Raw genomic sequence first — 25,846 nt, forward strand, 5'->3', positions numbered from 1 at the left:
TAGCTTTGTTATAACAAAAACACACATTTATATCATGAATTTCTTTTTCCTTCTTATGCTAGTGAATGGGAGATGGTCAAGTGTCTTGACCATACAATGAGGACTATTTTTGTTATTTATGACCTTCTATTGCATGCACTTATCAAATCTTGGTTTTTCAATTAAATGTTTTCCTTTATTGTAATATTTATAGAGAGACCTTCACATGTAATGCATTTTCATTATTTCTTTTTTTAGTTCATATAAAATGATTGGAGTTTCTGGGGTATTTAACATTCCAAGTCCTTTTCTTGTTAAACCATCTTATTATTAAAGTCTTAAACTGATCTTATGGAGAATTGAATTTGAATTATTTCTCTACTGTCATATCATGCCCATCATGCTTTATTGCTTCTGGTTCACATATTTTGCATGGCAGTTGCTGCAGGTCACTCAAGAATTACAGTTCCCTTGATTTTGATTTTTTCATATGTAGTAATCTTAAGAGAATTAGTTTATGCAATGATGGATACAACAGGCAGTGATTTTTTTTTTTGTTATTTTATCTTTAAACTTAAACAACTGTGAGTAAGTGTACATTTGTGATTAGATGATGTACATTTCAGGATGTTCAATTTCATTTCTCCAGTTGGACAGTGGTAAGTTTATAGACTTGCAATGCTGAAATCTGTGGTTCAGTTCCTCACAGCTGGCATAGCAGAAAGCCCAGTGTGGCTCTGCTATAAGAAATAAAGTAAAACTCTCAGTATCCCTACAGTTTCTTTAAACAGGTTCACATTCAACATGAATAAATTTTTTTGGCATGAAGCTCTTCATTTACTTTCTTATTGTTCAACATGTTCACAAATGGTTGAAAAAAAGTAAATGAAAAATTTACTGAGCAAAAGTTTTGTGATATTTTGAATTTTGTTTATATTTTATATATAGTTAGTTTGATACATTTTATTACACTTTATTGTTAATTCAGTTTCTCTTGTGATTTTTTTATTTCATTTCTTTAATTCTTGATTTATTTAGTCTTTGTGTTATTTCCAGTGCACTCTACATACTGTATCTCAGAAGATTATTCAATAGAAACTCTTGTATTTAAATTATAATGCATGTGATGAAGAAAGTGTTGCCTTCTTTTTGAGAAGACTTTTTAAGTACTTCTTATCATGAGTAATCATAATTTTAGTTGCAAGTTTCCTCCAGAGTTGTATTGAGGAGCTGCAAGGCATAGAACAAGTCCTTTCAGAAAGGCCACCATCATAACCAAGCAAACATGCTTTGATATGATTTGCCTGGGAAATACTCTTTTAATTATTATTTTCATTGATTTTACTAAAACTTCACTTACTGCATGCAGAAAACCTATATCCATCTTCTTTCAGATAGAATAAATCTATTTGAATATTTTATTTCATAATTATTTAGATATACACATAGCCCAGGTAAAAGAAGCAAAAACAGCTCACTTTTTCATATGTACATATACACTCAAAGTTGCTGGAGTTACAGAACTTCAGGATAGACTGGTTGCTTCTCAATTCTGATTGATCTTTCTCCCTTATTTTTCTGTTTCTAATTTTTTTTATCCAAATTTATGATATGTGGAAAAATATTAACCTTCAGTAACAAGTGATTTTTGTGCAATGTGAGCATGGATAATGAATATATAGCTGATGACAACATGTGAGAACCATAACTTGAATGTGAGCAAACTATCCCTTAGCCATAAGAAAAATAAAAATAGTTTATTGGATGATTTGAATGCATACAATATCATGCTGTAGAGCAAGAAAGTACTCCCATGACATAAATAGACAAGTGTTTTGTCAGTAATAATAAAGTCCTACCTCTAGAGTTGAGGCCAGCAGTGCCTCTGCTTCCCCCTCCCCATATTATAACCTAATGTATTTAATATTTTGTTAAAAGCTTGTTGCATTTATGGTTCTGCCTTTTCATGTTGTAAAAAGAATTTGAGTTATAGATTTAACTGGCCAAAAGTATTTGCACACAATCAAATTCAGGATGTGCTGGATTTAGAAAGTGATAATTTATGGTATAATTTTCATAATGTATGTGCCTTAAAACTTGTATTATGTGAAATATCCATCCATTTGTTTATTAAATTAAACAGTGATTTATATTAATGATTTTAGGTACTTGTTACAATGAAAAAAAAGGGTTCAAGCATAAGTTGATTTTTTTTTTAACATTGCTACCATATAACTGTTTATTGTAGACTGGTGTAACTGAGCCATTTTTTAGTTTAATAGGTTCACCTTTGTGACAGTTCTTTAGTGACCTAAAATATTTAGCAGGAAAACTTTTCTTTAAACTTTATTTAATCAGTGATGATGAGAAAACCCACTTGTAGAGAAAAATATGTATGTAAAAACGGCTGGTTTTTGAATAAATATTAATGACAAATTAGACAAAATAAACAGTACTTCAACAACATCAATAAATTTCCTCTACAAACCATACAAAACATTATACGCACACACCTAGACAAAGAGCAAAATCAACTAATATAAGTAAATATATCCCACGAATTAAAAAATCTCGAAACCATATACTGCTGCATACCATATATTCTTGACATCAGCAGAAAAATAACCAATATTTGGCAAAAACTTGTAAGAAAATATGACATTCCAGTTAATACCAAATTTATTCAAAAACCAGGCACAAAACTGAGGTCTATACTATGTAAAAACTACACTGACAAACACCACACCAACATTATTTATAAAATACAATGTGATAACTGCCATGACTTCTATATTAAAGAAACAAGTAGAAAAATGGAAACCAGATTTAAAGAGCATAAAAAGTCACTTTCACACGTTTCTGAACACTGCAACTCAAATAAACACAACATAACCATAGAAAACACCCAAATACTAAATAAAGAAACAAACAAATGCAAAATTAAAGAAGCTTTACTTATACAACAACTCAAGCTCAAAATAAACCAATACAAAGGAACACCTTTATACCTATATTAATAAATATAATCAAATGTCTAAGCGTGCCCTCTACATTCCTACACTCAGTTACACAACCCATTCAAACATGTGGTCAGCTATTGCTCAGTTACCTTTCTTTCTTTTTTTGTGAACCTAACAATGACCAAAGAAGGTCGAAACGTTGTTCGCTCCTCTACATAAAAATTTTCTCAACCCAGACTGTCTTACTTGTATAGTTTTTTTAAGTTATGAGAGTAATGTGAGATTGAATGACTCAGTCATTCTGATATTAATTTGTCCTTGTGTTAGACATGGAAGCAATGAAATGTTCCACTAAGATACATGAAGCTCATTCAGTAGTAATATTAAATGAAGTCAGAACTGCTCTAAGGCATGATAAGTCTGGTTATAGCTTAAAAGAGTTGCACATGTCAGTGTAGGTGTTTCATAACCAACAAAGAAATAATATGCAGTTTGCATGGATTCCATGTAAAGCAGAATCATTTTTATATTTTCATATTGTTTTCTATTGAATATGTAATCTTACTCATTGCTCCTCTCAGTTATAGTGCAAATAACAATCTTCTTTGCCTTTGTTTCAATTTTTGTGTATTCAGTGCATACATAAGATCTGTATCGTTACTCTTAAACTAATATTTTTTTGTTCTTTTTGCATATTTTGTGTAGGTGTTAGTGAATTACCAAGTGCTTCCTCCACTGTAACTTTCAGTGATATGCCAGTTGTTTCATCTCTTGAACCAAGTTCTGAGTCATTTACTGGTACTACAGTAATCAAGACAACAGTTGTGCCGTACCAAGAACTGCCAAAATTTAGAGCGAATACAGATCCTGTACCTAATGCAAGGATGGCTGCACTTCGAGTAGGATCAGGCATTTCCAAGACTGTTTCTTCCTCTCTTGACAGAAGTGATGTTGTTAGGTATTAATTTAAAGGATATGTGATACATAGCATTTTCTGTTAATTTTTATTATTTTAAATTATTGAACTAGCAGTTGGAAAATTTAAACATGAAGTTATATCAACTAACCAGAAAAGTCAATTTAGTTTTTAAGTAAGTTAATGTTTAGCATAAATGTGGTAAAATCAACTCAAAAGAATAACCTAGAAATTACAAAGAAACAGCATTTACAAGAAATCTTATTTCCTGGGTTGATGTGGCACTAAACTTTAATTTGATTCTCTATTTTGACATTATCAAGTTCTTACAAGTTCTCTTGTTATTAACTAAATGTGAGGTAAGAACAGATGGTTTTAAATGATTAAAAAAAAACTTAAATGCTGTCTGTGATTAACCCATTTCCATTTTGGTAGTATTGGCCATTTCTAGAAAGCTTTCACATTCATAAATATTAACTCATAAATGACAAAACTTGGATTAGTAGTTTGGATTTTTTTATTATTTTATCCAAGACAAATTTTTATTTGTAGATGATTGAAAGGGAGACTAAGATTCGGCATGATAATCGTGTTATACACAAATCTATTCTGACATAAAAACATGTTAAAGTCTATATGCTAGTAGTTGATGTCTATTTGGTTCTCATGATTAACATCTTTAATTACTACAATTTCCTGTTAAACCATGTAATGTTTATATTGAAAAAATAAAATTAAATTGCAGTTTATTTGGAAACATAAGTATGCTAAAATATTTCTTTAAAAACTATCTCAATTGATATTATGATGTAAGATGAATATTTTTCATTTAAGTAATGCTTCAGACAATAGATAGTTGATTGCTAAAGTAAACAGATGGTTCTATTAATTTGTGTGCCTTCAAACATTTTTAACTGTTGAGTCTGTTAATCAGTACTCTCCCTTATATGCAAATATTATGACGACAATTTAAATATAGCTCAGGTGGCAAATAAAAGGGAAATTATAAAAGGATGAATTAAAACTTGGTTATGTACAGTTGTCTTGGACTGAAATTAAGAGAGACCAAAGTGTTTTTATTTATTTTTTACTGTAATATTCCCAAGTGATCTGAATGAGTTACTTTATTTAGCATATCACAAGTGACAATCCACACAGAATCATTTGGTAGTGTTATGTCAGAAACAAGCAGTTCGAGCACTTCAGGCCTTGGGTCAACAATGAAAACTGTTACATGGACTCCACCCCACAGTGTTGAAGGTTCAACACCTACTCATACAGAAGGCACTCCATCCTTCACAGAGTCCAGTTCTAGTGGAGATATAGGTATTGTTTAGCTCTAAATCAACTGAATGTATCTAAACATGTTATTCATTTTTGAAAAAGTAAGACTTTTTTGTATAATTTTACTTGCAATAGTAAGTTAATCTATAAAACTTGGGTGCTGTAATATTGTTTTACAAATAAAAAATTGAAGTAAGTTGCTAAAACAATTGAATGAAAACTATTATTTTTGTCACAAAAGTATAGTGAAGCTTTGTTTCAAATCCACTGCATTTGTAATAAGTAGTTCTTCCCAATTATTGCCCTTCAGTGTGGATTCCTGTACATTGTGAGGGGACTTCCCAAAGAAGTTCTGTTCTTTCAGTTTACCTCTTCTGGGATCTAAATATCCACCCACATGTATGCCATGTTTGGTGACCCGTGATGGGGAGGAGAGGATCCTAGTCATTGAAAGGTCCAACCCAAACACACCACTTTGGTCTTGAATTCCTGTAAATGGATGACCCCCTAGTGCTGGATATTCTCAACAGGTGTTGTGGACATAGTTTCTGTTACTTGTATTTGTGTATAGTGCTCATGACACCCTGGCATTGCTGCAGTGTCCTTGTTTGGCATCGTAGTATGTCCCTTTATAGGGCTCCATGGTGGGTGGGGTCAGTGGGCATGGAAACATTCTTTCTTTATCATGGATCCCCCAAATAAAAACTTAAATAGAGAAAAAACAGTCCATAGGTAAACAACCACATCTTGAAGATTCTGAGTAGCAATCTTTAACACCTGTTCCTCATTTTCTTTTATTACATTCTCTTTCAGACAAACCTTTAGGGCAAAGGTCTCCATTTTTCATTCAGAAGGAACTAGAAGGACTTGCTGACTCTCCAAAGTCAGTCAAAAAGCTTTGCCCTGGCGACATTGATGGAAACATCCACATCCAAACACAGTGAACTCTTACATTCAAAAGTGATTGTGGATACACCCATTGAGGCTACTCCTCATGCTACTTTGAATTTGTCATGAGGAGTTATTGTTGAGAGGGATTTGAAGAACATCCTCGAGTCATAGATTTTTTTTGTTTCTCCACCCAAGGAGAAAGAGGATGGTTAATGCTCATTTTGTTTGGTTTCTCGAATCAAACAACCTCCTCTCACCCACCCAGTGTGGGTTTTATGACAGCACTTCACCTTGGACCACCTGATCTGACTTGAAACATCAGAGAAGCCTTTCTCATGTGACAACATCTTATATCAATATTCTTTGACATTGAGAAGGTTTATGAAACTATATGAGGTATGGCATTTTGCAAGACCTCCACTTATATGGGTTACATGGTTATTTGCCCATTTTTACTTAAAATTTTTCAATGGACAGGCGATTCCAAGTTCGTGTGGGTTTGACACTTTCTCGTTCTTTTCTACAGGAACATGGAGAGTTCCTCAGGGTTGTGTTTTTAAGTGTCACACATTTTGTTATAAAGATTAATGGCATCAATGAACAACTTCCTCTTACTGTTGCAAATGGGCTGTGTGTCAACGACTTTAATATCTCGTGTTAATCATCAAACATGAGATATATTAAACAGTAGCTACAGACTGCCCTCACTCATTTACTGAAGTGGACCACAGCAAACAGTTTTAACTTCTCTCTCTCTAAAACCATTTGCATACACTTTTGCTGCCAGTGGGGTATTCACCCTGATCCTGAATTCTGTGTCAGTGAAGTTGTGCTACCTGTGGTCTCTGAGACAAAGTTCTTGGGACTTATCTTTGACCATAAGCTGACCTTTATACCACACATCGAGCAGCTGCAAGTCAAATGTACAAGAGCACAGAACATCCTCTGTGTCCTTTCTTCCACCACTTTGGGGAGTGGAATGAAGTTCTGTGCTAAAAATATATAGTGCTATTATTTGATCAAAACTAAACTATGGGTCACTTGTTTATGGCTCTGTCAGGTCCTTGGCCTTAAATGCTGGACCCCATTCATCATCAGGGAATTCGGCTCTGCACCGGGGCTTTCTGCACTTACCCAGTCCAGAGCTTGTACACAGAGTCTCCTGAACCTCCTCTCCACTTCCACCATTTGTAACTGTCTTTACTGTATGCTTTGAAACTTCAATTCTTATCACAGCATCCCACCTGGGGTTGTGTTTACTTTCTTCAATGGGCCATGCTTTTCCAGAACAGACTATCTGCCATTACTCCTTTTGGCCTTCACATCCAGGTGCAGTTGAATGAGTTGGGTCTGTCCTTGGATAGGATTGCTGTATCCACTGGTCAGCCCATCCCACCATGGCTTGTTACAATCCCCAAATGTAAACTTTTTTTTAAGTCACCTCAGAAAAGCAGACACTCCTGATTGGAAATACTGTCTGTTATTTGCTGAACATCTTTCGAACCATCCTTCCATTCCTATTTCTACAGATGGTTTGAAATCTGGTGACTGTGTGTGCTCTGCCATGGTTTGTTGTGATTTGGTGTTTGCACACAGAATCACCTCTACAGTTTCTGTGTTCACTGCTGAACTGTATGTCATTTCCCTTGCCCTAGATCACATAGAAACTAAGCAGTACTCAAATTGCACTATTTACACTGACTGGCTTAATTCTCTACTGGTCCTGGAATTGCTTCATGTTAGTTTTCCCCCTGTTCTTGCTAATATTCAAAACTGACTGGTGAAAACACGTTTTTCTGTATAAAACCCTCTATTCAACCTTGTTTCTGTAAGGGTCAGAAAGAGGAGGTTGTCCTAACTGGACGACGCATTGGTCACAGTTTTAAGCTCATCGTTTTCTTTTATTTGGGACTGGTGCACCATTGTGTTGTCTGTGTGGCACTCGGGTCACAATAAGCCACATGTTACTGTCTTGCCATCGTTATGACTCTCAGTTTGTCCTAAAAGGTTTATTCACAATGTTGGAAAGTGTCATTGATGATGGTGACACTGTCCACCTTACAAATTTTTTTAGTTTTTTAAAGGCTATTGGCCTTTTTAATGCTATTTAAATTTTTAATTTATGAATTAGACCTCTTTTTAATATAAATTATTCCTTTTTGCAAATTAAAGTACAACTAATTGGACATGAAATTAGAAAATGACTATAATGTCAAATAACTCTATATCAGAACTGGAAAGGCCAACTTCAGGTGACTAACACTGATGTGTGAGCTTACCTGTTAGTCATCCTAGTGAGTTATAATTAAAATCATGCTACAGAACATTTTTTGCAACTAATATTACTGTGATTTCTCTTTCTGCTGTAAACTAGATATAAAAATTGGATTTAATGCTATTTAAGTTTTTAATTTAAAAATTAAACTTTGTTTTATATTGATTCCTTTTTAAGAATTTTACTTTAATTTTAACTTTTTACTGGATGTTTGGTGCAGATAGTCTAGTTGCTTTGCACCATAAAATTCCAAACCAACTAACGCAATTATTGAAACATTAGAATAGTCATTCACTTTTATTATAGTGGACTCAGTTAACAAAATGTTTTATAGATTAATAAATGTAAGGATGAGTATGCAACTGGTAAGCCATAAGCAACTGTATGTACAATAAACTTATCAGTTGATTGTTTTATATGCTCTCAGTCATTGTATAAATAAGAACTGTAATCTAATGTGGGAGGAACTTTCACTTATTTTACAGATGGTCTTCTGCATACTACAGTATGGCTGTAAATATATAAATTTGTTCAGTCATGGCCACTAAAAATAATTTTGTGATTATTCAATTAATACTTAATACCCAAAATTTTAATGTATCTTTACTTCTGTTATATAGGTTCTCTGCAGGTGCTTGTAAATATAGATAGTTTAAATGTTTTATAAAATCAGTCTGTTTAGTTGGCTGCTAAACAGAAGGTTCACTTTTTGATAGGAAGAATGGATTAGGATGTTGTTTAAAGAGTATGTAATTCTACTAAAAAATAACAAATATGCATTGTATAACTGAAACAAAGAACACTAAGATAATAAAGACCTGAAGTAAGTAAAACATAGAAAAGTATGCATATGGGTTTTTTGGTGTTTTCATTGCTCAAGTATACCTATTTAATTTTCAGTGGTAAAATGTATTATATAGTCTAGTATACCAGCTATCAAGTTTTAATTAGTTGTGTTTTTTTAATAAAATAAATTTTTTGAGAAATATCTTCTAAGTGCACCCATGTGTACAATCCTGTGTACATCGTTTTTGCTAGACTGTTTACTTTACAAGTATTTGTATTTAGCAGTGTGTATTTCAGTATAGTATTTTTTTTACTCGTATGTTATTTGTTATTATATTTAGTATTTATTATGTTTAAGTTTCTTGTTGTTCAGCAGCCTGTCCAACAACTCCAGTAAGGAACTTCCCATACTTACAGAAAGATTTTCATCTGTCTTTGGGAGAAACTCAATTTATTCAAGAAACTGAAATGGTAAGTGGGTTAATTCTTGTATATATATACACTTTTCTGACTTAAATGTTTTATTTATTATCAAGTATAAAAGCCTACATAGTATTTTATGGGCATATATAAATATTTTTTAATGTATGCAGTTTGCATATTTATGATTTGGTATCGTTTATAACCTTGAAATTGATATAGAAATAACTAACAATATTTTTGATTAGTTAAAGAAGTAAGATTGAAACATGGGTATAGCTTTATGTTACAGATCAGTTTAGCCTGATTATTAGTGTGTATATGAAATGATGTTTAAAAACAAATTAAATACAAGATTTATTTCTATAAACCTTGCAATATGATTGTCATAACATGTGAAAATTATATAACCTTATCATGGATTTTTTACTAACTACAAAAATTGAGGTACAGTAAATAATCCATACTTGGCATCAGAGAATATCAAAAGTCTATAATCTAATCTTATCAAACATTGTCTAATGTAAAAAGTGATTTTAATTCTTATATGTGCAAGTTAGCAACAGAGATAGATATAATAGAATATATGTAACCTACTAGAAGAAAGATAACTTCAAAAGTTGTGGGATGTAATGATTGATATTATCAAACCTTGTAAATTGTTTTTATAATTTGTGAAGCTGTCATTAAGTGATATTAAATTAAATGTCATTCATAAAGATTTTGTAATTAATTAAGTACAGCCTTGCTAGAAAGAATAATGCAAAATAGTTTTCAATTTTATAAATTTAATAAAGTGGTGTATTAAACATACTTTAAGTAGTAGTATTTATCAAGCATAATTTTATACTTCCATGTGGCATTATTTTTTTATTTGTTTTAGGATTTCAATATTTTTTAATGAACTGTGTGAAGTATTTGCATAAATATTGTTTTTTATACTTTCATTCTGAAGCTTAGAATATAATTGTTTTTAATATTACAATAAGAGGAGTAATACTAAAAACCAATAATAGAATTATAGTTGTAAGAGATGTATTGAAAGACACTTTAAGGGTGAAAGTTTAGTAATCTTTTAGTAGACTATTTCTGTTGCATAAAACTGAGCATTTAGTGATGGTTATAGGTATTTTTAGTTTTTTTTTAAACCAGCATTTTAGCTTTAATGACTGAAGCTTCTTGAATGTTATCATAAAACATAAAACAAAATATACAAGTGCCTAAAGCAAGAAGGAAAAAGAATAAACAGTGAGCTAGTAACTTCCTCTTCCAGTACCACTTGATCATTCTTTGTGTTATGTTATTAACTAAATAACTTGAATAACAGTGGCTTACCATGAATAAGTTTGTAGTGAAAATCTGTGTGAAAGTTGTGAAAACATTACTATAATTAATAATAAGTTTTTTGTTTAATCATTGCTTGCCTGATTTATATCATGAATGTGTTTGAACTTAAAATTATTACTTTCAAAAAATGCTAAATGTTGCGTATCTAGGGGTGACAATGATCATAATTCCATAAGTCTCCTTGATTTTACTCCAATTTGTTTATGATGTTGTTGAAAGATTTAAAAGCATGGCTAATAATCCAAATTTTAAGACTTATTGAGTTTTAAGTTTATAATTTTATATGGTAATATTAAACAAAATTTCTGAATTTACCCTAATATGAGAATGATGACATTTTCTTTTTAGCAACTCCCTCTTGTCTAATTTATTTATCACCCCTTCAAGAAGTATGAAATTTAATGTAAATTACTCATTATAATATCATCATTGTTCAAGCAAAGCATAATTTTTTTAACCTTTTGGTCTTTAGTTACAGAGACATGAAATTGAAAATCTGACTCTACTTCTCATGCCCTCATGTGACATCCTTTCTAACACAGATTGCCAGTAATTCTCTCTGACACTTAATACTATATTACTTATAACTAATAGAAAGCCAAGGTGTTAATTTGTCAAATGGCCTATGTTTTATGTTGTTTTCTGTGCAGAGAATTGTGTATTTAACTTTCAGTTTGAACTTTATTCCCACAGAAAGCACACATTAAAGCTAAACTAAATTTTTAACAGCTATTGTCACAATTAGAAAGTAAAAAAATTAATAGTTGTGGGACAATATCTGCTTTTTGTATGTGATTATTCTATGATATTTGCATTATTTAATTAAATAAAAAATTAATTAATGCAGTAGTACCATAGTGACAGAATTAATTTATACATAAAACAGTACTAACCAGCTGTGTGATACTTAAATTTGTAATAATTATCATTTATAAAATAGAGATGGATTGAATCTTCCATCCAACAGCAGAACCATCAAAATTTTTGAAAACAATTTTAGCCATACACACGTACTTATTTAACATCAAATTTTGCTTCCCTAAAGAAAAGTATTTCCAGTCACTATATTGTATTAATGTTATTGATGTGCTGTTGTTTGTGTTTATAATGAACTTTGTTTAAACATTTTTTTAATGTTTCATTTACTGTAGTTACCAGTTTGAAACTTTTAATGTATGATAGAGAGCCTTTAGCAAGTTGATCTGAGGGAAGCATTTATTTAGTTTTTAAATATTCAATAAAAATAAATTTGTTTCTGGGACAGATAATATAAAATATTTTTTATATTTAAATAATGATTATTTTGTTTTTATTATTATGTGGAAAAAAAAAACGTTTATAGTATACTGTTTATTAGCCTTCAGAGAGAGAGAGTTGTTTTTGTGAATTAATAGGGGAAAACATAGTTTTGTATGTTAATTGATAGTTGAAGGAATACTGACATTGAATCTGTTATCCTTCTTTTTAGTTAAACAAAATTTATCATGGTCAGCTATCATGAAGTATCAATCACAAAATGTTTTTAAATATAAGTAACTACAAAAGGGAGTATTATGTATTTTTTGTGAAGGGTTTTATATATAATTTGTTTTGCCATATTTATGTTGTATTAATTTCATTGGAGGATTTTAATGTTTATACATAAGCAAATGGTAATCTGTCACTTGAATGTTGGGAAATAATTTAAACCTTTTTTTTTTCCTTCTTCTTTGCATGGTTTCCTTGTACCTAGTGGTTTTCCCCATTTTCTCTCTCTCTCTCTTTCAGTGACATCCCGTCATGTTTGTGTATGTCTCGATGAACAGCAGTGTGCTTGTCTGCTGACAGAAACAACAAGTTGTTCGTGGTTTTCTCAGATGGATAATTCAATGAAATACAAATGTAGCTTCTTGTCTGCTTCCTGTCTGTATTGTGTTTAATGTCTGGTTGTTCATTTCAGATCTTAAACTTACTGTCATCTTTCATTTCTTATTTACTCTTTGATGTTTCTAATCAGTCAGTTTTTACATAGATTAGTTGGTATAATGTAATTATCTGAAAAGTTTGTCTGTTCTTTGTTTATCACTAAAATACTACTAAGCTAGCTTTACAGTAATAACTCATTATTATTTAAAATTATTTTAATTTTGTTACTGTTTAAACATTAAACTGGAACTGATACCCTAGACATGTTCCTTTACACATTGTTACTTAAAACTAGAGCAGGTCTAGCTAAGTGTCACTAAAATACTATTATAGTGTTCAGTGTGTGTCACAAAGTATTGTAATTATGTGTACTTTCTGTAAGTGTATTCTTTAAGAGACCTATCACTGTGAAACACTAAAGATATTCATCAGGTAGTAGTAATTATAGGTATCAGGCAGGTAGTACATGTATTTGTATTACTGTGCTATTGCACTACTAAGTGCCTGTTAAATAATATATATGATTATGATACTAGATACAGTTTTACAAAAAGGTATGTGTACTCTCATATTGTGTGGCATAACCTAAATTTTTGTCTGTTCCTCTTTTTTTTAATATGTATTTAATTACTTTTATGATTTGATAAGTGCTATATATCCTTAATCCTCCTATTATATTCAGAATTTAGGTATGGCTTTATGTTGCAGATCATTGTAGCCTAATTTATTATATATCAAAAATAGAATTAATATAAGCTGTCATTCTAATAAACTCAAAGATATATTTAGTTTTGTCAGTGCATTATGGAAAATAATATCAGGTCAAATGGACCAAAATATAAACAGGAGGGTTAAGAGGATATTCAGCTCCAAATTTTAATTGTGTGGTCAAAAGATACGGAAATTAAAGTAACTAGCAGGAAACAACCTGTTATGAAAGATGAATTTAAGGTGCTGTCAATATGCTATTTACTTCTGTTTTTATGTTAAGTGTTATAATTTCAGCTTTTTGCTTGATGTGAAAAAAAATGTAGACTAGAAGTATTGATACAAGTTTTAAATTAATAGATTTGAAAAGGAAACACTCTTCTGACTGTAGAAACATGGACTGTTTGAAGAATTATGAATATGAGTATTTAAATACCAACTACTTAATGCTGTTAACCACAACAATCACTAAAAACTATTATTGAATAAATGGTAGATATTAAATGTTCTAAATTTTTTGAAACAAGTTAGAAATCAGCTTTTAAAATTTGCAATTAACAAGTTTGAGAAACTGGCTTGCACTTTTCTTCCTAGTTATGTTGGTTTATAAGAAGATAAAGTAATATTGTTAATGGTCAATATAACTTATAAATGTTATATTTGAAAGTTGAAAGATCTGTGATGTACTAGAAAAGGTTTGAAATCCAAAATCATGATAAAATGTCATTAAATTTCAGCAGAAATGCATGCAAAACAGAGTTAATGAATAATTTTTGTGTATGCATGTGCACATACATTCTGAAATATATTTTTGATGGCCCTCAGTGAGGGACCATATTGTTTTAACAAACTAAAGCAAAAAGAAATTGAAAGTGTTTTATAATTTAGGTGAACGTATGATAAAGGATAATAAAAAAATATAGTTAGCATTGTGATCATGATTTATTATTAATGTAATGATCAGAAAACACAGGAACTGAGGCTGATGTTATAAATATGATTCATTTCTAACTCAATGGTCAGAAAACATAGGAACTTAAACTGGTGTTATAAATATGATTTATTGTTAAAATAATGATCAAATAGCATAGGAGCTTACTTGGTTTGTCAACCACTTAGTAATTCTGTAGATGCTATTGTACTGTGCACTGCAAGCTGTAAACAAGCTATAAAATTTATCTGTTAATTAACTGTCTTATCCTTGTGTTTGAAGCTTAACTTGTGTAAATGAATACAATACATTTATGTAAGCTACTGAGTACTAATCCATCTTGATGGTTCTTTTAAGTTCCTGGTAGGTGTTTTTGGTGTTTGTAAATTTCAGAAGTATGTGGTGTGCTATATGGTAACAAGATTGTATATTCTGTCAAATATCTGATGTGCATCTGTTTTGTATATCATTATTTCATGTTTCAAGTGATCACATTATTTTAAATTTATTTCATTATTATTACAATATTAATGTTTTTTGTCAGATGTTACTCTCATCTATATCAGTGTACAAATTACTCATGTAGTGTGTATTTAAAATTGTTGTACCAGTATCTAACTTTCAAAAGTTGTTGTGCTGTTTATTTGCTAGGCTTTAAAGAATTAAATATATAGTAAGTGCTTTCACAGAACATTGTTATTATACCCAAAGTAGGGTGTAGAATATATTGTGGTGCTTACCATGTGTCATTATGATACTTAATTTTTACCTCTTGTTTTATGTTTTGTATTAGTGTAATTTATTTTGCATTTCTCAAACTTATGCACTTTGCCATCTTTGATATATTACTATATTTAGAATCTTAAAGATGTTTGTGCACTTATTGTTCGTTATCAGTTGTTGTGTGAAATATTGCATGATAGGAACATTCTGGAAGATTGGATAACCCACTTTTACTAAAATGTATTTTGTTATGTAGTTATTTATAATAGTGTACTAGGGTGATTTTGTTCCAGGCCTCAGTTTTTTAAAGTAAATGATCAAAGATGAGAGAAAAAGCACTTTTCACATCAATTAGAAAGATAATGTTTTAAATCATAAAGTATTATTTATAGATTTTAAAAATTATAAAAATTGGTGCTACTTTAGCATAGGATATCATTTTATGTTTTTATACTTGTGTTGCATTTTTGCTACAAGTCCTATTAAGTGTGATACATTGCTGAATGTACTAAAGATGCCTCCCTTTCTTCCAATGTATGGTTCTCAAATTATGTTTATGAATGGAAGTGAAAGATAAAATAATTAAAAAAGGAAAAAAGACCACTGCACATAAACTGTATTGATTACTTAAGAAAAATTTGGTAAAGTTTACTGTGTGACTTTTAGACAAAACTAACACAGTAAAAGTTTTATTGTATTTCTAAAAGGAACTGTTTGAGAAACAAGTTTGTTTTTTAATGTACTTAAAAATCACTCTTAACAAGAAACAAACTACTTCTGTTAATTCTTTGTAGTATTTTCCTGACACTATGTGATAAGTGTGTCTATTTTTAATACTATTTATTCAGCTGGTTTACCAAACAGGATGTATTTGTAATATGGTGTTTACACTTTCTGTTGTAAATGTATTCATTAATGAGTTATTGCAATTACATGATTTAGCTAATGCAAATTCAGCTGTAATGATATTGTTATAGAAGACATGAATTGTCAGTTTAATCAAGGACCAATTTGACACTGATAAATACAACCAACAAGATCAAAACAGAAAATCATCTCAAGTCCAAATTTATTGACAGAAAACAATATTTGTTTTAAAAGTTATTTCATTAGAATATCTACATGATAAAAATTATTTACAAACTGCATGTAGCAGAGACCCAAGTACTTGAACTAATTATAATTAATCAAAGCTTGTAGTGATGTTTTATATCAGTATAAGCTTTTGAATAGTAGTTAGTTTATTGTAATGGAACTTGCATCAGTGCGTATTTATAATAGTATGATGTATATGTATGTAGAAAAAATGCTGTGTGATACTGTTGTAGTTGGTTTTTTTATTATTATTATTATTATTACTATTACTTCATTACCTAGCATTTTAAAAGTTCTTTTTTGGCTTTATTGTGCTGTATTTGTTAGTCCTGTTGTATGGAGAGCTATCATATGGGTAATTATAATAAACATGTATTTTTTTCCTTGTTAGTATCTCACTCTCTTTTCCTCATAGTGTATTGAAACATGTAAAGACTTTCAAATCCTATGGTACTGCCTGTATTACAGAAGATGTTGAATATAACACAAGGTGCCATAATAAAACAAAAGTTTTGATAAGAAGACAATGAAAAATGTAGTGATAAATATATAAAAAGGAGCTTAATTAAACATCAGACGTTTAATTTCACATAAAATTGAAAACATTAAGGTAGAACTAAAATCTAAGTCTATGTAATAAATTAGTAGCCTTGTGTAGAATTTACATTCTGCATTATAGTAGATCTGATAAAGTTAAATTTTGTAACAAGATTGTTATAAACAGTGTACAGTTAAGGTTATAGTGTGTGGAGCTTGTTATGAATGTAACTATTTGTGATTTGGAATAATAAACAACTAAGGTTTAAGTCTGTTGACTGAGTAAACAAAATTAGGCTGTTGCTGTACTCTTTTATATTCATTGTATATACCAGTTCAGCATAAAATTCTCAGCCTGTTCTTGGTTAGTTGAGGCCACTGTGCATTTGATATTTGATTTTAAATGGGTCTCTTTCTTGTTTTTCCTTCGAATATGTTTTTTTGTACACCAAGCTGAGGTTGTACAGTTGTATCATTTCTTCTAGGAAGGATTTTTTGTCTAATATATAATATAATATATAATTTAATATATTAAATTTCATTAATGTAGATTTCCAAGACTTTATTTTTTATACCTGTACTGTGTAATATAAGCTGTCAATCCAGATTTAAAACTTTTGGATTTAGCCCCTGTAATATTTATTTCTCTTTTATTAATATTCAACCTTGGCTGTGCTACTTTGTGTATGTTCTTACTTAATTACAATTAAGATTTTTAAAAAATTTTCATGTGTGCCCACCTGCACGTGCACACACACACACACTCACATGACTGTAAATGGTTTAAAAAATTGTATTTGTAAACTCTTCAGAAAATGAACAGTTGTGTTTAATGTACATATTATTTATCCAGCAGTAAGGGAATTAAAATAATTTAAGATGATACTAAGATATATTTTACACGTGGTGGTTTACATGCTACTCCAAATACTTGAATTAACCATCTAAGATTCTTTTTATTGGGCATCCAGTAAATCATCCATACATGTATGATATATGTGCATCATTATCTACAATCCAGGTGTGCTAATTTAGTTTTTCTTCACATGATGGTATGCACTTTTAAAGTCAAAATGAACATAATTATATTCTTAGATAGTAATTCCCACGATGATACATATTACAACATTCACACAAAAAGGTTTTCATAAGGTGTTTCAGTAAATTTATAAACAACTAATTTACAGTGAAGCTGTTCATATACAGGTACATGACAGTAGGGTGTAAATTTAAGTGAATGTGATGCATATTAATAGCCTGTAATTAATATTTATTTAGTAGCTTGTAATTACTAACAAAAGTTTATCAGAATAAAATCCTTTAAATTGTATTTTTCATAATTTTTAAAATATTTTGGTTGTGAATAAACATTATTCCCTACAAGTTTATTAATATTTTAACCTGTCTTATTACATATATTGTATATTTGGTATGTTAAAGGCTTCATCTCGAGTCAGATTGAATTTTGAGACTCAAGATTAAGTAGACAGCTTTATTAAGTGAGTAATCTTATTGGGCTTTGTAGTGTGAAAAATTACCCAGAAAGCATATATAGTTTATTCATCAAATACTGTACAAATATTGGTTCACTGTGGTTAGTAAAATACAACCAATACAAATAATACTCCATCACTAGTCTTGTTCTTTCAATTTGCCCTTGTTTATGGCACCTGATGAGGGCTGGAATTCCCCGAAACCAGTATAATCCAGTGGAAAGTGATGAATCAGATCATACAGTAAGCTTCATATTTATTTTTAGTATTTTAAACAGCTTGTCTACTGAATAATTAGAAGAATGTAGTAGTAACACCAGTGGCTACATATTCTGTAAATCCTTTATAAATGTTGATTCTTTATGATCAGTGGAACACTAAGTGTTAACTGGTAACAGATATGGCTTTAATATGTTCCATTTCCACATGCAATAAAGAAACAATTTGGTAGAGAAGTAACATTTTTTGTGAATCAGGCTTTGTATTATGTATTGGTGTGTTAAATGTTCAAAGGTATCTGAAAGCATGAAGCAGAATATTTTAGTTTGTGCTTTTTTTATTTATGTATTTCTAAAAATTACTGAATTTTAACTGTGGGTTGTTGCAACTAAAACTATCTCTACAGAAACTGCTGGGTGATACATACTTTATATGTCTTTAAGTTGCATTTGTGTTGAACTGCAAAATGAAAAGAGGCTTAAGATGGGTAAAAATGCACTTGCTTGTCACAAAATACATCCAAAGACTGGTATGAAGCACAAGTTTTGTATTTAAATTTTTGTGCAGAAATTATTTTTGATTATAAAATGGATAATAACTGAAATTAAGTTATTTTTGTTTTACTCTTGTAATAGTAATGATAATTAAGGTTTCACTGAGTGCACAAGATTGTTTAATAAAGAATTCAAGTCAGAGACTACTGACTCCAGTATTATCCCTTTAAAACATGATTCTTGTTGTTGTTTTTTAATTCTAATTCAGCTTCTTTAATTGAAAAAGTTGTATTTCAAGATATACAAAAAGATCTCATTGAAATAGTTTGTAGTGTATGTTAGTTACATTGTTGTAGTTGTAAAAATAAAATGTTAAGATAAAGTAATCCAGTCAACACATGATCAGCTTGATCATTGCATGTCATGCTTTTTCATTATTTGATTTTCACATCTAACAAACCTCTCTCTCTCTCTACTTTTTTCTTCAGTTTGAAGTGATGTAATCTTGTAATACTTGTGTAGACTTTTAATTTACGTGTAAAACATATGCGTATTTTACATGTATAAACAGCTGATTATATGTGGGTTTGATGTCATGGAATTATGAATAAAAACTCTGTGCTTCCTAAAAAGAATTTTTAACATGTTTAAGATAAGTGTATTAAATATTGCACAAAGCTGTAAACATTATTATTGTTTTTAATATTTGCACTTGAAATTAATGTAAAATCGAGTTATGTGCATTTAACAAGTAACTACAGTTTCAATAAAGTAACTTGTATTTTGCTTTAACATACTAATACATTGTCTTTCTAAACAACATGCACACTATTTTACACTGACCAATTAATTATTTAATTTCAGTCTTCCCCAGGCCATGTGTTGACCTCCATTGCTGAGGATAATGAGCATGTGTAGTGTTCTGTCCACTTGAGCTGTCTAACATCGTCATCATGACTCTGTCAGGTCAGGCCTCAGGCCATGGTTCCACTTGCAAACTAGCCAGTAATACTGCTTAACAAAGTAAATGTCATTGACAAGAAGTTAAAATACTCAATATGAATGAAAATGATCCAGCAGAAAAATGTTTCTTGTTACAATTGTTTCTAGATATTTCATGATAGTTTATTATAATTTTAGTGTCACAAAATATTCTAAAAACCATCAAATGAAAATAATTAAGGTACTGTTTCCTGTACTTTGTTATAATCCTTCATTCATCTTTGTGTTTTTTTCTAGCAAGAGTAATCTGTTTTTAAAGAACTAGTGTTCATTTTTGTATTTGTGGGTAAGGCTTTATAAAATATCTACTTATGTTAAATAGAAATTTATATGGAGAGTAAAATTGTTGTCATCCACTGAAGGATTTGGAAAAAAAAAAAAGTTTTATGAGTCTGTGGTTCACCCCATTCAAGGATCACAAGTTATATTAGTCTTCAAATATAAGATGTTTGGTTATTTTATTGTATAAAGTAATGCACATAGTTTACATATTATGCATTTTATATTTTCATTTTGAAAAAAATTAAAACGTTTACTTTTAAGTTTAATGGAATATTAGAAAAATAATTTTTAAAAATAGATGTACTTTACATATAAATATTTTCAGTCCAGAAGGCTGCAAAACAATAATTTAGTATTAAATCATGCACAGTTCTCCAATAGGTCAGTAGTAGACATACCTATGAAAAGTCTTCATAAATGTAAGCTGTCATGATGCTCTTTAGAGAAAGTTGTTGGATTTTAAGTAAAATTATTAATGTAGTTTTGCGTGTTTTTAAACCTTCTGTACTTAAATGAAAAAAAAAATATTCACACTGTTGAATAAACTGACCATGTATAAACAGTTTCAGTTTACTTCTGTACTAGCACTTATGCTTTCATACTTTAGTTTTGAAGACTTCATATTTGCTGTGTAACTTCCTTTTTTTAATATTATTCTATTGCCTTGTTTGTAAAGCTTGATTTTTTATTTCATATGCTTTTAGGATTTTGTATACATTTATATCATACTCACAATGTTTTAAAACCTAATATCAGATATACAACTTTTTCATTCATTATCTATATTTTGACATAATTTCTTATCATTGGATTTTGAGACATCTAATTATGAAAACTAATCATAACACACACAAGTGTCAAGCTATTAAATCTTACATTTGGACTTTCACATCCTTTCATTATTACACAGAATTAAGAATAATATTATAAACAATAGAATATAATCCAAAGGTTTGAAAACTAAATGACAGTTACAGGTTATTAAAACTTAGTTTGATGTATTCTGCAAGTCTAACAAATATGTTAGTAATTTAGAATGAGAAAACATTAGCAAGGTCAATCAATCATTTTCCTAAGAGTTGATACAATTATACATGTGTTGGCCTATTGTTTGGAATACCTAGATTCTTAAGGAAATCAAACATGCAGTGTACTATAGTTTATATGATCAAATGAACATGTAACCTCTAGACTCTTCATAACATTAAACAAGTATTTTACCATAATTGATACAGTTGTACCCACATATAGCTTTACCATTTGTCATCATTAGAGTTTTAGTAACATGGAAAGTACTATACTGTAACTGGTAAAGCTGTATCTAATGTAAACCTATTATCTGTGATCTATAGATGCTTATGGTCATCAATCATGTATTTTACCAGTGTAGGTACACCATTTTTTAATAAGATATTTAGCAACATCAAACAAGCAGTTAACAGTAACTAGTACAAGTTGATGTGTATTTCCTGTAACCACTAAGTTAGCACTTGTTACAAGTAGCTGGTAGAAATATTTCTGAATATTAAAGATTGTATGCAAGCTTAAAACATTACTATTACATGTTATTTTGTGTAACCAGTCACTTATGTCCATTTATTAATGCATTTCAGTTAAGTGAACTTTATTTTATGCCTTACTGTAAAACACAACTTTTCACAAGTTTTCTAGTGATAGAGCTTCCAATATAAGTAATTTATTAATTGGTAAAATTTGTACATTTCTGCTTTTGATATATTATAAATTATCAATTAAAAGATAGACCCATTCTGTTTTGTTTTTTTGTTTTTTTTTTTCGTTTTTCATAATTCGTCAAGATTGAAATAATAAAGAGTTTCTATAAAGATGAGTTTTACTTTATTTTAATTCTTCTATTTGCTTTTTATAAAGTATAAAATTATCTAATTCTCTGTTGATGTTCAGAGATAGCAAGAGAAATGCTGTGTTTACATTGTATCTACTGCAGTATTTTGTTATCAGTAATATTTGGGTTTGTGAAGTACATTATAGACATTTTTTAACATTAATGAATTATTTTATTACTTCATTTATCCAGTGACAGTAACAACAGTAGTAATAAATTACAAGTTTAGTTTTTGGTCATTCAGCAATATTAATGTGCCCATAAGTTACAGCAAATTATAGGAAACTGAGTGTATTCTCAGTGTATCTAATAGTTTTTATTGAATACACTGGTAAAAGTAGTAGTAAATTTAAAATCTCATATCTCAAATATTCCTGTACAGATTTTCCTTTTGGTTTATATGATGTTATTAATGCCCTGTAAATTCCTTGTAATATTTGTTGATTCATTATTCTGAAGTGAAAATGAATTCTCAAATTGTTCCCTGAATGACATTTTACCAAGTATTTTGTATCCAGTAATGTGTATTGGGCTAGATGTTCACTTCAAACAAAACTTGGTATATTATTATCAGTTTTATAAAAGGTTTTTATTATTATTATTAAACTTTATTTAGTTTTTCATTCAGTTATTTCACTAGTATAACTGTTCTTAATGGCTTGATAAAATGTTTTTTAAATTGCTTATATAAGGGACAAGTTCAAATCATATGTCTTTGAGTTTTATGCAGATTTAATGTAAACTATTCCAGGACAAAAGAGAAGAATATGTGATATATTTTTATTGATTATATTTTTTAATTTTCCCATTTGCCGGAAAGGTGTATCATTTCTAATACAGAAAGCCAGAAAAGAACAAAGCCATTATATTAAAATGAATGACCACTAAGAATATATTAATAAGTTGTGCACACTTTGTATATTTTGATATTATTGTAGTTATGTTTTGTAATTCAAGAGACTAAAAATATTTAAACATCAGCATAATTTTTTTTGTGTGTGATAAAATGCATTTAAACTGTGAAATGCAATCTGTTTAAAATAAATTTTTATTGAATAAAAATGTTGATTTGAAAACTCCAATAGAACCTCATATCACAAGTTTTGGTTTTAAGATGAGAATTTCAGAATAGAATCAGGTTATTGGCATGCTCAGTTTTATTATTTTGATGTTGATTCACTCACACTCACTTTTTATTTTAAGTTAATTTCAATGTGGTGAATTACTTTTATACTTTAAAAGCAATATAAGTTTATTGATTTAAACACTCATCATTGTATTGTTTTCATTTTTTGTAAATGTTATTTATTATTCATTTTCTCACTCTAGTAGAGTGTTATGAGGTTTGTCTGCTTCCTTTTTATTGTATTAAACATTTCAAAATTACTGCTTTACTTCATAACCATCTAGTCTAATTACTTCTAATGGTAGTTTCTTACACTTACCCAAATATTTTACACCTCATTAACATTGTTTCTGTATCTCTCAAATACCCCAACGTTGTATTTCTTCATGCCATGTTTAATTATAAAATACTTTCACTGCTAATGTACATGAAAGTAGTCTTTTGGGTATTTGTGATGAATACTGTTGATTGTCTTATAGGTATTCTATCTTGTTTTATTTTTTCAAGGTATTCCTAATGAATTCTACTGGCTGAATCATATCCACCCAATCTCCTCAATTCCAATTAAAATTTTAAATTATCTTGACCTACCAGCTCTTTTACTTGTTTTTAAAATAGTAGTATTGTTTGCAGTTTAACCAAGGTATTTTCATCTGTGGCAAATACGTGATTGTCATAAGTGACTTGCTTATTCATTACCATTGTTTGCTGACTCATAATTACCTAGACCTTTTATTTTTTGTTGAAAGACTTGGTAAGCACTAATGGCTTTCTTTGTGCTTTTGATAAATGTTGTTTGATGTCCTGTTGGTTTTACTCTTGAAGATTACATTTGATGAACACTTAAATTCTTTTACTCATCTTCTTTCACTCATGATAAATATTTTTAGGTATAATTTAACTACCTAGCCTCTCATTCCTGTTCAAGACTGTTGGCTATATAATATAATTGTCTTTTCAGCCCTGATTAACAGTGTTATTTAAAATTTACTCAGCTCTTTTTCTGTGATGAAATTTAACATGACTGTTGAAATTACCCTGTTACAATGGACAGTGTTGGCAGTCTCATGTGTACTTTTATCATTTGCATAGAAACTTAAGTTTATTTCATAACCGTTTTAGGCCTATGAGCTTTGTAGGATTAAACACATCGTGATTTATTTTACATTATTTTGTATTATTTCCATTTTATTTTAAAATATATGTTTAATATTACTCAACTATCATTTGAAGTTATGTTATGCACAAAATAGTTATCTAGCTGCTAATGTGTTGCACTACTTACAGTATCTTGTGTATATAATGAAAACATTGCCATGAAGTTACTATACATAAAATAGTTACGTAGCTGCCTGTATGTTACAGTACTTGAAGAATTGTGTATGTGCCATGTAAACGTTTGTCCTGAAGTTATGTTATACATTAGATAATTATCTCGTTGCTTGTGTGTTACACTACTCACAGTATCTTGTATAGGGAATGTAAACATTGTGCTGAAGTTATATAGGAGAAAGTTTTGTCAAAGATTAAAGCTGATTACAGGTAGACAAACTACACTTCACAGTAATGTATTTATGAAGTGTAAAAATATAACAGTGCTACAGCAAGATTTCAAAATTATATTTCACATGAAATAGGAGTATTGGACATGAGATAAACATGATTTTCATTGGTAAAATACATTTGTATAGCATACAAAGTGCTGTATTCAGATTGCATGAGTTAGGAATATTTAGAGATGTAAATATGATTTTCAATGGTAGAAGTACATCTAATATAAGTTTGTATCAGTTGACCAAATGAGTGATTCATGCAAGAAATATAATAGATTTTGAAATATTACACATTACTTGTAAGTAATTTCAATGTGTTTTAAAAGAGAGAGATGAAACATTGAATTACACATTTTCTTTTCTTTGTTTGAAAGACTAGGTCTTCTGCAGGTGAAAGGTTATATTTATGAAGAAAGGAATGCCTTTTTTCTAAATATGAGAATATGGTTTTGGATTAAGGTGATTTAAATATGCTATATTGAAATTTGGTAAAATTACTAGTTTTTGAGTGCATTACACATTTTATTCTGTGATAAAAGAAAACAAATACAGACAAATGATGTATGAAATATCAAGTTCTTAGGTTGAGATATGAGTGAAATATTCTGGGAAACTTTAATTTTTCACACAAACGTTATGAAACTAAACAATGGGAATTTATTGCTAAAGAATAATTTAACATGAGTAGAAATTAGTACTGGAACACTATTTTTGTAGTCATAAAAATTCCTTGTGTTTGTAAAGATTCAAGCTAAACGTTTAGAGGACGGGGTACGTTGTGTAGCAGATAAATTCTGACTGTGTTATTGGTAAATTCAATTGTGTTTATTAAGCTCCTCTTGAAACATGCTTACACGACAGAGAAATGTTATGTTATGGGTAAATTTCAAGCATTGTGTTTTTTAAGCTTCTATTGAAAAGTGCTTATAGGACAGTGGTATATTATTTTAAGGATAAATTCCAAGTATAGTGTCTATTAAGCTTTTCTTGAAACATGTTTAGAAGACAGAATTATATTGTGTTTTTGGTGATTGTTATGCCTCTGAGTAATTAAAA

The 25,846-nt window shown here is 29.7% G+C and overlaps 1 protein-coding gene across 23 annotated transcripts in view; it reads left to right on the forward strand.

Annotated features, from left to right (window-relative positions):
* Positions 1-23,376, forward strand: part of LOC143222707 (phosphatidylinositol 4-phosphate 5-kinase type-1 alpha-like) — a 94,630-nt gene extending 71,254 nt beyond the window's left edge. For 5 of the 23 annotated variants that reach the window (XM_076449570.1, XM_076449578.1, XM_076449575.1 and 2 more), the window contains 4 exons: positions 3,645-3,897; positions 4,988-5,181; positions 9,450-9,562; positions 19,828-20,037. In XM_076449570.1, the coding sequence (XP_076305685.1) occupies positions 3,645-3,897; positions 4,988-5,181; positions 9,450-9,562; positions 19,828-19,881 (614 nt within the window). In that variant the 3' untranslated portion in view covers positions 19,882-20,037. Of the gene's footprint in view, positions 1-3,644; positions 3,898-4,987; positions 5,182-9,449; positions 9,563-12,625; positions 16,604-19,827 lie in introns of those variants that run through there. The other 18 variants (XM_076449574.1, XM_076449592.1, XM_076449590.1 and 15 more) reach the window with 16 other exon arrangements.
* Positions 23,377-25,846: the final 2,470 nt, after the last annotated feature.

This window comes from Tachypleus tridentatus, chromosome 8 (genome assembly GCF_004210375.1).
Source record: "Tachypleus tridentatus isolate NWPU-2018 chromosome 8, ASM421037v1, whole genome shotgun sequence".
Taxonomy (NCBI): domain Eukaryota; kingdom Metazoa; phylum Arthropoda; class Merostomata; order Xiphosura; family Limulidae; genus Tachypleus; species Tachypleus tridentatus.